The 14689-nt window shown below is 40.8% G+C and overlaps 1 protein-coding gene across 7 annotated transcripts in view; it reads right to left on the reverse strand.

Moving 5' to 3' along the window:
- LOC111869264 (RB1-inducible coiled-coil protein 1) overlaps positions 1-14689 on the reverse strand; it is an 87537-nt gene that overhangs the window by 33133 nt on the left and 39715 nt on the right. For 6 of the 7 annotated variants that reach the window (XM_023860658.2, XM_023860657.2, XM_023860656.2 and 3 more), the window contains exon 12: positions 2689-2857. In XM_023860658.2, coding sequence (XP_023716426.1) covers positions 2689-2857 — 169 coding nt within the window. The remainder of the gene's footprint in view (positions 1-2688; positions 2858-14689) is intronic. The other variant, XM_023860659.2, reaches the window with a different exon arrangement.

Here is a 14689-nt window from a genome sequence, read left to right on the forward strand (position 1 = left end):
CCCATTCGTGCTACATGCCCTGCCCACCTCGTCCTCCTTAACTTGATCATTCTAATTATACTTGGAGAAGATTTGTGTTCTTAATTGACCTTATCTTTTTTCTCTTTATGCTGTCATATGTTTTTTCAAAATCTATAAATAAAATTACTATATCCTTATCAAATTCCCAATGTTTCTCAATTAACTGCCTTATTGTAAAGGTCCTACTTAATGTGTATCTTTCCCAATAGAATGCTTGTTGTGCATCAGTAAACGTTGCTCTCCCCCCCCCCCAAATTTTATTACCTAAAATTCTTTAAAGTTGTGCAACAGCAACTGAGAAAAGTTGCTTTCTAATTACAGCAGTTTCTTGTCTCATTTCTTATATACTGGTATTATCACTGCATTCTTCCTGTCATCTTTATCATTCATTTGTCAAACCTTCCTAATAACTATACACTATACAGTATATACAGACACTGCATTCCTATTGGTCCTGCTGCTTTCATCATGTCTATTGTCACTTCATCATTTCCTGGGGCACTGCAGTTCTTCATTTCAGCAATGGCAATTCTGAGGTCTAGCATACACATATTTTCATATTTGTTCAGCAGCACTTGCTTCTTCTCTTCTAGTTACAGTGGTCAAATATGTAGGATCTGCATTTCGTAGTTCCTTAAAGTAGGTTTTCCGTATCTGGAAACGAGATGTGTTTACCATTGCACTTCACATTAATTGTTAGGGAATAAGACAACCATCAAGCATAACAAGCTTGACCAGAAACTTCTCTGGCACTTTTTTGAGGGCATTACGGAAAAAGAAAGGACATGTGATTATTTCATGCAAGATGATGCTACAGTACACTAACTAATTCCAAGGAGCTGAGCCCTTCCTGAGAAGCTGCCAGATGCTCAGCTTCTAAAGAATCTCCAAGCATTTTATGGAACACAAAGGTGCAAGATACAGCAGATGCTGGTGATTATTCTACTAATGTTTTAAATGAGGTGTGAGAAGACAGATTGATATGTTACAGACTGTGGCCTGCAAGGTCTCCAGACTTAAATCCCTCTCATTTTTATCTATAGTGAAGCCTAAGAGCAAAGTGTATTCAAAATAATCCCCACGCACACTGGATAAACTTAAGCATATCCATTGTGAAACTATTGCATCTCTCAAGGTCAGTGTACTCAAATTCATCTTTTCAAGAGAATCCATATTTGTTTAACACCAAAAGATAGACTCAAGCATCTACTGTGATCATGAGTTCTTGTAAATTATTTCTTTTCTTTAAGAATAGCATGACTGTGTGGCATATTAGTGAGAATGTAGACTGTTTTCTGAGTAAAGTATGGCTAAGGTTCTGCCTAACAAAGCACCTGTAAGAGCTGGGCAATTTTGCCTTTAAAAAACTGTATTACCCTTCAGTAACTTACATTTATTTTTCATCATCATCATCATAACTTTTTTTATTTCCGCTGCAATCCTCCCCAAAGTTTTCCTCAATGTATTCCAAGACTCTTTTTCTGCCCCCTTTCATGACCCCACAGTTCCTCTTCCTAATCTTTTCTACCTTTCTCTATTTCTACAATTTCTATTTTGAACCACATTTGCATGCTTCAGTCTTCTTTACAATTTTTGTCCTAATTCTACCATTCCACATAGATGTCTTCTTTTTTGACCATTTGTGTTGCATGTTTTATGAGCATACTACCTACTTATGTGGTCTCAATCCAATGAATTCCTTTTGGTTCACTGTCCAATATAATGCAAGATTTAGGTAAAGTTCAAACTTCATCAGTTTTCATAAAAGCGGCTCATCATTCAAAGTACTGGTATATAACATAAGGTACAGAACTCAGTGAGATCTAAAACATTTATTCAAAACATTTTTGATACACTGAATGTTTAATAACATAAAAGAAAAAATAATTTATCATTCAGTGCAGTGTAATATCTGTAATGCAATAGCGTTGCAGTAATATAGTTTATCTGCAGTAAATTAAAATGACAGTCAATGAAATATGCAAAATAGCAAAGAAGGCACTAAAAGACTGACAATGGAATACTTTTCCACTCATTGTTATAAGTCTGGGATGAAAGCGAGATGTAAGGAGATATGGTAGTACAAGACGTACTCTATGAGTATCACAGACATGACATCTTCTGAAGGCAACTGTAAGGTCGGAAGCTTGCCTTGAGCAATAAGGCTGAACCTCCCATGATCATTCCTCTCCATTTGCAATAACTCTTCCTACAACCAATTCCAGAAGCTGAGAGTTACTGTTCAAGTCTGTATTAGCCTAAAGTTAGCCTCAAAACATCAACAAAGTGTGACTAATCCCAGTTTCCATTAAGATCAGTGGTTAATCCCAACTTTCAAAACCACCAAACATAGCTGAGAAAGTTGCTAAAAGAGAAACTGCTTGCTTGGCTGCAAATGAGCAACTGGGGCCTGGTGTTCTGTACCTGAAGAAGAGTAACAAGAACATTTGTCTCTTCCAGCTGGCGGATCAGATCTGGTGCTGACTGGAGGCAGCATCTTGCACTGTTACTCTCCGTGTAGCTTGATGGCATCGACTCATCAATGTAAAAGTCAGCAGTGGTAAATTCAGAATGGGACTGCAGCAGCAGAGATGGCTGTTGGTGGGGAAGCATGGGGGATGAGGAAGGGGGAGAGGAAGAGTCAGCTCCGCTGCCACAGACACCAACCTCCAGCGTGCCGAGGACCGACGGCACCCTGTCTGGCTGTTGTACCTGCTCTGTCACCTGGCCTGTGGCACATACACTGCTTGTTGACGGTTTGGAGTCAAATGTCAGCTCTACTGGGCTCTGACCCACCTTCTCAAATTCCTCTGTGTCAGTCTCAGACTCAAAGCCTCTGCAACAGAATTACATAATTTGGTTACATGTTTTAAGAAACTGCAGTTTGGTGCATTCTACCTTGCCTGTAAGGTAACCTCTACATACAGACACACATCTGCACCTACACACAATTTGAAGCTACCACAGTGACTGAATGCAGATATGTCTTCTTGGACAATCAGCCATACTAATATAGAATGTGTTTCTCATGTCTCAGAGACTTTCCGCCTCTGTCTTCACAGTCTGATATTTTCACGTGCAACCTCATTCCATACTGACATGGGTGAATGCACAAGAAGACTGTGCTGCACATGTGTCTACTAATACAAAAGATGGCTCATCTCTGTGCTGAAATAGGAAGGAGGTTATTGATTTGAGACTACAGACAATGAAATACAAAAGCTTAAGTAACTGGCATCTATCTATCAAACCTTCCTTATCAAATCACACATGCTTCCAAAGAGGAAACATAGCAATAATGAAAGTCGCTTTAAGAGATCCCAAATAAGGTACATCTTGAGACCACGTCATGAAATATTTGCTGCTGACCAGCTGCAACAAGCCATTATCTAGTCGTCACTAGAATGTCTGGCAGGACCACTCCCCTGCCAATGAGTGTCTTAGTGGAATAAAGATTTAAGTGAGCTGAAGGTCAAAACAAGAAGGATGTAAAACACAGTCAAAAGGACAAGAGATTTGGACACCTATAAGAAGACCCTCATCTGCTACAACAAAGAAATTAAGAAAGCCAAAAGATCCTCATGGAGGGGGTGCTTCCAGATTAATGAAGGCTATGGAAAAATAGGAAACTAACAGAGCTAGCACCATTAAACTAGCTAATCATCAGTACACCCAGATCGGATGAAAATTTCTGAAAGAGCTATATAGAGTCCACTTTTCAAGACTAAGAATGATTGCTAATGAGATGACGGGAGAGAGCAGCCAGACCTAGAAGTGCTGAGGTGCAAAACAAACAGGCGAGACTGGAACCTGTCCAGAGTGTAAGAGAGCATACTAAATCAATCCAAAATTAAATGGCATATAAGTACTTTTAAACCGTTTAAATCAGCAAGAACAGAGGAGACTGTGTCTGTACTCCTGCAACATGGCATGGAGCACACGGTCCCCCATCTGTGCTCTATATTCAATGCCTGTCTGACATAGCAGCACATTTCTAAGGCGTGGAGACAGGTAAGAGTGATGTTTATACTGAAGCTGAGAAGACTAGCTATACTCAAGCCAAGGCATGCCTTGTCAGGCAACAAGGTTTTCAATTATCAAAATACCAGACATAATGATGGCAATGCCCAGAACAGGAATCGTTCTACCTCTCAACCCAGGGTCAAACCTAAACAACGCTCAAAAAAACAATCCAGAATCGACTTCAATAAGCTTGCAATTAAAAATCTCTGCATCACTGTGGCCGAGATAATCACACTGTGAAAGCCTGCAACACAGATCGCAACTCACTCAAGTGTATTGTCTGTAAGAGATCTGGACACATTAAGAAAGTGTACATTCAATCATTACTGGATTGCAAAACCAGAGTCGAGAAAGTATGTATGCAATAAAGAAGCTCTTGATTATTATGGGGTGAATCAGATTACATATCTTTTCAAAACCAAGAAGCAACATCACAAGACCGTGATAAATATTTTGTATCATTAAACATTGAGAGTCATGAACAGAAGTTCGAAGTCAACTCAGGTGCTGGCTTCATCTTCAATCCCAGATGAAAAATTCCATAAGTTTAATGTCTCAGCTCAGCTTCAAAACTCAACGGTTACATTTCATTCATATGTGGGAAACATGTTTCTGCCAGATGGGAAAGTCAAAGTAAATGTAGAATACCATATTGTCCGTTCTATAGGGAATGTAAACAAACATCGTTGTTTACATTCCCTATAGAACAGACAATACTTTGTAAGATGAGGCACAGACTAAATATGAATTAACATTAATATTACTATATCTACATCACGAGCCTACAATAACAGTTTTTATACACTAAATATAGAATACTCTTAATTTGTCAATGTGAACGAAACAAATTCACAAAAACCAACAACTGACTCGATGATCTGAAGCATCGATCGAAGAATTATATTCTTGTTTTATACTATAACTTTTGTTTTATATAATTTAATTTATTGTATTTTTATGTCAAGTATTTTAATATAATTAATATTATTGTATCCACTTTTTTTAATACTGCAGTTCAGTGGTGTATATATATTAGCCATGTATTTTCCTGATTATAGCTATTAACAGCTGAAATATGTAGCAGAGCCAAATCCAGGCACTGACCTTGATATAGTTTTGTTGTGACGGTCTTAATAAAGAAGTTATATATTATAAATTAACTTAATTAAGAAAGTTTAAGTATAAGTTATAATTAAGAAAGGTAAGCACTTAGTCCCAATTTTGAGTTAAGAAGTGGACAGGATGTGACATTCGCTACGCTACATTCAGGAGTGACATGGGTTCATCCTTGATGGACGGACAGGATGTAGCATTTGCTACACTTCCTGAATAATACTGTCAAACTAGAACAATACTACTTTGAGAAAAGGAAGGTTTGGCAGTTATTGCTATCTATCACTCAAACAGTAGGGAGTCTGAACACCCAAGCTACCAAGAGGAATTTATCACCAAGCTGCCAAAGGGACAGTTAAGTAATTAAGAACTAGAGTAATTTTTATTGGTAGATGCAAATTTCTGGAGAACTCCCAGAATCTGAGCTGGGCCAATAGGGCACGTTTCAGGGAGGAGCTTCCTTTTGGGAATTTGGACTCAAGAGAGTTTGCTACCTCGGGAGAGCCCATTCCCCAGAAGAGTCGTCCCGAGATTCTGAGTGATACGGACGCGAAACGGTGTCTCAGCGGCACCAATTTCCTAAAACATTGTCAAGGTCACAAGCATAATAAAGAAATAATTAAAAGTAGTGGGGTAGCTGAAGTGTTCGTGAAATTTGTGAACACCGTCTTCTCCCCATCCTACCAGAGCGAGGTCCGATACGCCCTAAGACAGAGTCCATCTCTCCCTGAGAAAGCTGGAATGACTAAATACTCACCTGCCTGGTTATCCTTCCAGGCATAAGCTACTCAAGTATGCTTACTGGCATCCAGATTTCACTCTGTGCCTTCGCAAATTAACCTACCCGTTCCACAACTAACTTGCGGAAGGTGGCCAGAGTGTTAACAAGAAGAGATCTAGAGGTAGCCACGCAGTGGTGGAGGTAGCAGCAGTGAGAGATGAGGATCATCGCAACAAAGGTGGCCCTAATTACATTAAGTAGCCGATAATACTTGGCCAAAACAACTAGAGACCATCAGAGGAGGGACAGTTATAGATCTATGTTGTTGCAGAGGAGTATGATGCACTGCTAGGATGAATCTGGATATGCCATCTCGGCATTAGCCTTCAAGAAATTCATTCTGAACACTTAGGAAATTCAAGAGCATCAGGAGTGAATAAGGTAGACTGCATCAACGATATAATCTCCAGATATCCAGAAATTTTTTGAAGAGATGGTTTTATTTCAGAAGTCAAAGTGTCATTAGCTAAACGAGTCTTCTACAATGAGCAAGAAGAAGTGCCATATGCCCTCCGTGATAAAGTCAATACAGGATTGGATATGCTCAAGTCTCAGGGAATTATTTCAAAAGTTGTTACGAGCAATTGGGGATCATCATTCATTGTGATACCAAAGCCAGATGGAAACATTCGATTATGTGTTGACTATAAAATTGGTGTCAATGAGAGGCTAGTCAATGCAAATTATCCAGTTTTTATGTAGTAAAAAACTTACAGGTCACATTGGACGGAGTGATTTATAATTTGCAAATTATCCAATTCGACAGATTGATGATATCCTTAACACTTGGCGGACCGCACACCCTTTAAAAGGTTTTTCGCTTTTAAACATGGCAGACCGTTCACGTGTTAACAGGTTTTTAGAACACGATAAGTTGCAACACACTATACATCGCTCTGGCGCCACCTACATTGCACGCAACCGCCTGCAGATGCGTGATAAGACTCTGGAATGTTTAGTTAGCAGTCAGTAACTTGACCTCTCTGTTTACTTAACTGACTATAAAGGGAAATGCTTTGCCTTCTTCAAGCTGTGTGTATCAGCCAGTAGCTAGTGGGGAGAATGGATCAAGGACAAATTCACCTACGATGACCTAGCTGACCTGCCTTGTGAGATGCGTAGTAATGGATTGTCATTCAGACAGTGACAGTGATGGAGGACAACAAAGAATTGTGGCCACAGACAGTAAAAGTGACAGTAGCTCTAACGATAATGTGGGTAATAACATTGCGCGTAGTAACATTGCGGGGACAGAAAAAAATCTAAAAAAATCTAAACCCTGATTCAAAATTGAAATACAAAGTATTTCTGATGAATGTGGCAAAGGCCTGGGCTACAGTCCAGATGGTGGCGGCAGAACCAGGGTCACACAAAGACTTAGTACGACCGGGCCCATCAACTCCCACTCCACGAAGGCCTCATGTGGACCCCCCAGGGCGACTCTTGCGTGATATGCGGAAAAATACCCTCATGAAAATTGTGAAGAGTGAACATTCCAAGGGGAAGAATACTTTTAGGCAATGCCGTGTTTGCACAGTTCAGAAAAAAAGGAGTATGTCTACATTTGCAAGTTCTGTGTAATGCCACTTCACAAAGGGGAAAGTTTCCAAAAATATCATACCCTCAAGCACTTCTAGGAGCATTGGTAAGTGTTCTCCAAAAATTTTAGTTCAAAAAATTAATTAGGAGATTTTATATTAATTTTTAAAGTGAACAGTGCACAAGTTAGGGTAGTATGTTTAAAAATGCCGGTCCCCAGGGTGATTTAAATATTTAAATCACCGGTCCGCGAAGTGTTAATAGTCTCAGAAACTCAAAATACTCCTGTCACCTAGAGTTATATAATTTTTTTTTTTAAATCCGCTTAGTGGCGGGGGGAATCCAACTGGGTCCACTTGGCACAGCGGCCACTAATTGGCCTATTTACCTGCCCTGGATGATTATGATGATGGAGAATTTGGTGAAATGAAGATTGGCAGGGGAAACCAAAGTACTCGGAGAAAACCCGCCCCAGCGCCACTTTGTCCACCACAAATCCCACTTGCCCAAACCCAGGATCGAACCTGAGTCAGTGCGGTGGGAAGCCAGCGGCTAACCGCTTATGCTGTGGCATGGCCTAGATTTATATAAACATATCTTCATGACCTAGTTCAAGAAGAGAGCAATCAAATTCAAACAGCAACTACATATCGGGGAACCTATAGTATGAACCAGTTATCATTTGGTATCAAAACGGCTCCAGGTGAGTTTAACTGCATTATCGATCAGACTATTATTATTATCATTACCACCACCACCACCATCATCATCATCATCATCATAATTCATGGTGCAACAAATGAATGTCAGAAAAACCTTGAATTGTGTCTCCAAAGGTTGAAAAAATATGACCTTCACTTGAACTGGAAAAAGTGCTCCTTCTTCTGAGAGTGAATTGAATACTTGGGACACATCATAGAATTTAATAAAAGTTCTAAGAGCCCAGAGAAAATCAGAGCAATAATTGACATGCCAAGACTTTCTGATGTGGAAACACTGATTTCTCGGGATGGTCGCTTACTACTACTCATGATTTCTGGTGACTTGTCAATCTCTACTGAATGGCTAAATGCTTATGCAATCAGGAAGGCAACAGACTCAGATGAACAGTTACCAAAGACCAAACTGGAAATACAAGAAAACCCAGAGCTCTCCTATGAGTATACCCTAGAAGCATGTATCCTGTTTAAGGGACAGCAGTTTATAATCCCAAAAATACTTCTGAAACCAGTTTTAGGCAAATTACATTGGGCTCACATTGGCATTACAAAGATGAAACAACTTGCATGCCAATATGTCTACCGGAAAGGAATCAACAGAGACATTGAGCAATTGACAAAAACTTGCTAACCATGGGCTGGGGTAAAGCCCGATCCTGTGAAGGTGCTACTACATCCATGGGATGAGCCCAAGGGGAATTGGGACTGCAGACACATCGACTATGCAGGATCATTTCTTCTTGACAGTTGTTGACAAAAATAAACACGGGCTGAGATCAAAATATGTTACAATCCTCCAACATCGGCTACTACCATTGAGATGTTATCCGATAACTTTGCAGTCCATGGCTATCAATATGTCATGGTGTCAGATAATGCAACAATTTTTGCCAGTGACCAGTTCAAATCGTACTGTGGACAAAAAAGGATTTTCCAAAAGTTTATCGCACCAGGTCACCCAGCTACAAATGGACTTCTTGAGCGCAATGTACAGACACTAAAAACTTGGATGAAAGCAATAGCAAATGAACCATTTTCAATGCATGCTAAAGTGCGGGAATTCTTTTTTGATAGCAAGCAACCCCACTGACTAACAACAAAACTCCAGCTGAAATGTACCTGCAATGTAACATCTGTATTCAACTTGATGCTATTCAACCGAGGAAGCACATTCAGAACACTGACCATGCAGTCAAGTCCAGACAATTAATCATGGGAGAGAGGGTGCAAACTTGATGCTAAATCAAAAATCAAGCAGTATGGAAGCTGGGTACAATTTTCCAAAAACTTCTGAAACTCCACTATCAAGTGAAAGTAGATGATGGTTATATATTCAAAATACATGTTAACCAGCTCAGGAAAATGGAAATTCCGAAAAGATTTGTCTCATTTGCACCAAGAAAAGTAAGTAAAGGTATCCCTGTTAGAGGCCATGGAGGCCCATAGGGTTGTGAGATGTTGAGGTTCCCACATTTTCTAGACAATTGGCTCACAGAAGGCAGCAAGGATGTCAGCCTTACGCGGCGCCAGCCGCCCTTTACCCCCCAAAATATTTCAGGAAGATTCCTGGTACTCATTTCTGTTAGAGGCTGAGTCAACCCCAGGGCCATAGTGTGGCTGGAAGGATTAGGTCAATTGAAAAACATCCAGTAACCTCATCTGGACTTGAACCCGCGACCTTCTGGCTTGTAGCATAGTGCCTCAACCAAGTACGCTACTGTGTGCCCCCATTTGCACCAAGTATGAAATCAAAGGAGAATGATGATCCAACCCATCACCAAGTGGCTGTTCAACCTCCCTCGATAGGCCTACCGAATTTTGAAGCCAATCTCCAGCAACCAGATGGCTGGAATAATCAAGATGTCCCAGCTCAACCAGTATATGAAGACGTCCAAAACGCAGCAGCCCAACCTGAGGAGGATGTTCAACTTAGGAGGTCAACACAACAATGCAAACCCGCATCATACCTACATGACTTCGTCACAGGAAGAAGTTGATGATTTTATTATTATTATTGTATTCTGATATCTTAGTAGGCAAACCGATTTCTGTGCAATTGTAATTATTCATTTCAAAGTGAGTCCACCCAACAAGATCTAATATGAGGGTGGGAGAACTGTTATATCTCAGAAGTGAACTGCTACATGGTGTACATGCAAGTGATGAGCTGGGGATGAGAAAACAAAAGGCTGATGTGTGCACGTAAGCAGTTTCAATTATTCAAAATATCTAGTGGTAGTAGTAACAAATATGATCCAAGAATTTAGAACAGGTGTCATTTTCTATTAGTATTTCAATGGTAAGACACAACATATACTTATGGAGTATCCTCTGCAACAAAACAATCTGCCAACCAAAGTAGTAAATCCACTGGAACTGCACTTCTCAATATGGTAATATGAACACAGGGAAACAGCCTTGGGGGTGTTCCAAGGCACAGAGGTGGGATATGCCAGAATCTCACTGGAGGCAATAACACAGGGTGCTGTAAGACACAGTGCTGAGCCCAGTATTTGTGGGTGGATTTACACCAAGTTACAAGTAACTTACTATAATAACCCCATTAAAAGAAGAAACCCTGGGAGTGTCCACAGCTTGGGGCTGTCTACAAGGTGTGGAGTCTGGTTGCCTGTGAACTTCTCTGGGGGCTCAATGGGGAGTATTATTTTACAACAGAGTGTGCAGATGACACTGCATTCCTGCTTAATGGAAAATTTCTTCAGACAGTATCATAGGTGTTACAAACACCTCTGGGCATATTCCAATGGTGGTAATAGATATCTGCCTGTCTATGAAATAAAATGCTAATAGTACTTTTTACCAGGAAGAAAGATACGTGGGGCAATCCAAAAGTTTCTGAAATTTGAATTTTGCACGCGAATGGTTATGAGTACATCGAAATACCGCTTGGTGTCTCCTCACACATCCTTCTTGAATCAGTGTGGAAAGCAGCGTCGAGTTGAGTGGTTGGGTTTATTGTTGGTGAACGTATTTCCATTGTTGTGTTTCCGTGAGTTTGCAGTTTTGCAATGGCTGACCTGAGAGAGCAGTGTGTCTGTATAAAGTTTTGTTTCAAACTTGGGAAAACCGCTGCAGAAACGCACCAAATGTTGAAGCAAGCGTTTGGTGACAACAGTTTAGGCCAGACATAAACTTACGAATGATATAAGCGTTTCAAAAACAACCGAACATCGACTGATGATGATGATCGTTCGGGACGGCCGTCAACGGGCAAAACACCAGAAAATGTCGCGAAAGTTAGGGATCTGATTCTGCAAGATCATAGACTGACCATCCAAGACCTCTGTAACACCTTGGGACTAAGTTATGGTACACGTCAACGAATTTTGCCAGAGGAACAGAACGTGAGGAGGATTGCGGCAAAGTTTGTGCCACGACCGCTGCAAAATGAACAGAAGCAGCATCGCTTGGAAGTCTGCAGGGAACTTCAATAGGAGCTTCAAGAGGATCCAAACTTTCTTTCGAAGGTTGTCACTGGTGACTAAAGTTCGGTTTATGGCTACAACCCTGAAAGCAAGCAGCAATCGTTGCAATGGAAGAGCCTTTCTTCACCTCGGTCAAAAAAAGCTCGACAAGTCAAGAGCAACATTATGTCAATGTTGATCTGTTTTTCTTATATTGACGGGATTGTTCATAAGGAGTTCGTCCCTCCTGGTCAGACAGACAATAAAGAGTTCTATCGCGATGTCCTAAGGCATTTCAGGGAGAACATGAGGAGAAAACGTCCAGAGAAGTGGCGCACGGATGACTGGGTGCTCCACCATGACAACGCACGACCGCATACGGCTTACACTGTGCAGGAATTTTTGGCTAAAAACAAGATGGCAGTTGTTCCCCACCCACCGTACTCACCAGACTTAGCTAAATGCAACTTCTTTCTCTTCCCCAAGATGAAAATCAAGTTGAAGGGGCAAAGATTTTATACAGTTGAGGAAATTCAAGTGGAAACGCAGACGGTACTAAACACCCTAACAAAGAAAGACTTCCAGGATGCATTTGAAAAGTGGCAGAAACGCTGGGATCGGTGTATGCACTCCCAAGGGGACTTCTTTGAAGGTGATGGTGCAGAATAAGACCTAGGTAAGATGTAATAGTTTTTATTAATATATTTCGGAAACTTTTGGATTGCACCATGTATATGGGAACTTAAGGAAACAACTCTATTAAGTAAAACCATTCAGCTGTCTGCTGAAGTAAAGTACAACGGACTAACTTCAGGCAATTGGCTACCCTGGAAGAAGCAGCTGGACAAGGTGGCATACAAGACCTACAAAGCGTTCTGGATCATGTTTGAGAAGACGAGGGAATTGAAACCAAAGATGTTATACTGGATATACTACCACAGTCATTAAGGTTGTGGAATGGCCGCAAAGCGTCATACAGGAATTTACTGCCAATATGTTTCAGCAATGTTTTCGACAGCTATATCAACATTGGCAGACTTGCATAGCGGCCAATGGCAACTATTTTGAGGACCGATGTGGATCTGCGTAAGTGAATACCTTGTAATATGATGCGATAAAACCACATTCCATGAACTTAATCACTCTACCACGTATAGCAGAGCAGTAAGGCCAGCAACTAACAGCTTGAGCTATGGTACGGCCCGTGGTCATATATGAACCACCTTGTAAAAGATTGATGTTAAAGAGAAATAGGTCATAAAGATGTAAACTGGGTTTTTTTTTTTGAATTGTGAGAATTGATAGTGTACTCAACTATCCTAGCAAGTGTTGTGCTTTTACACGTCAACATATTGTAGCAGCGTCCACACAACAAACATAACTGTGAACATCATAAACAACGACAGTGTTTTCATAATTGTAGTAAGTGCCTCTGATGATGGTTGTGTCAAACCGAAACATGTAAGGCAGAAGTGATAAAGAAGTGACCTACAAATTGTTACACTCGACGGACTTTCTATTAACTTTGTAAACTGGGTCTAATGGTTGGGTTACATGAGAACAGTAACATACCTTCAAGGCTTGTAAATGCGGACAAACTGACTGGTAAGTAATGGTTTTTTAAAGTAGATTCCTTTATATACACATAGTTTGTTAGTTATTTAGTGTCACATGCAAGACAATGTTCAGTCTGTGCTTGTTAACCTTTAACGTCCGAATGACACATATATGTGATGCAAACAGCAACCGGAGTTGGCCAAATGGCACATATATGTGACGCAGGACACCTGCAGCCTTTGGGAGTGCTGACAGTTTGACCTTGGGTTTGAAACCAAAACAAACCTATGTGAGGTCATGTCAGTGGTTCATTCCTTAGCTCTGAACAAAGAAATCGTTTATCTCGGTCCTGGTTTCCGAACTATTTATGTTTATATATGACTGTTTATGACCTGGTCAGCCAAATATAGCCTGGCATTGTTCTGAGAACTGAAGAGGAAATATTCGTCGGTGCTTGCAGATAAGTGCTTCCAGAGCTTTCAAGGAAGTGTGAGGTATTCAAGGATTGGTTTTCAGCGGCGAATTATCAGTTAGGAAGTCAGTGTCGGATTGTGTAATATTTCTTCTTCACTTAAAAAGTTAGTGTCAGACTGTCATATATTTCTTTTTATATTATTTTGTGTCTCGGAATAGGTATAAACCCACTGAGCCAGTATTACTTTGTAGGTAAAAGGCATCTTCGTCACTGTGACTTTCCATATCAGTGTCGGACTGGCACCTTTTCGACTACTATTACAACTATTATTTTTTATTGCTAGTGGGGTGGGACTAAGTCCCTTGTACTGCTGCCACTTCTGGCCTATTGTACCATACTATTACAGTTCCTTTGCATCACTATTTTGCAAGTCTTTGTCAATCAACATAATTTATTCGATTTTGCCGGAAACCCCCCCTCCCCCAAGATGGAACCTCAAAAACATGCCCGATCAGGGGCGGCCCGTGTATACGCACTGCGGAACTGCAGCACTCCCAATTTCCACTTGATATTATCAATAACATTTATATAATGAGTCCTTTTTTCTTTAATTCTTTCTTTATACTTGTACAATACAATATATAATCCTTAAGCTTAACGTCAGTAGCCAAAGCTTTGTATGGAACTGTGCGCTTCACAGTTCCAGCGGCGAGGTGTTTGTTGACCACTGTCTGTTGTGCGCATGCGCACATAGGAAGCTGCACGCAAGGCTGCAAGGGAGAGAGGGCACTGTTATTCCCGCAGTGCCAACCGGTGCCAACCCTGGCATGATGGTGGAAGGTAGTTTTTTTTTACTCCGCGTGTGTTGTGCTTAAAAACCGTGTACCATATTCTTGAATGTGAGTTAATTGTAGAATTAAGCGGCCTCCGTAGTCTAGAGGTAACGTTCCCACCTCATGACTCGTAGCACGCGGGTTCAAATACCCAGCGGAGGTCGTCGAATTTTTAAGGGCGGAAAAATTCAGGGAACAAGTCCTCCGGGAGGGACTTTAAGCCATGGGTCCTGTGTCGTAGCTTTACAGCACGTAGAAGAACG

The sequence above is a fragment of the Cryptotermes secundus genome, unplaced genomic scaffold (assembly GCF_002891405.2).
Source record: "Cryptotermes secundus unplaced genomic scaffold, Csec_1.0 scaffold18, whole genome shotgun sequence".
Lineage (NCBI taxonomy): Eukaryota > Metazoa > Arthropoda > Insecta > Blattodea > Kalotermitidae > Cryptotermes > Cryptotermes secundus.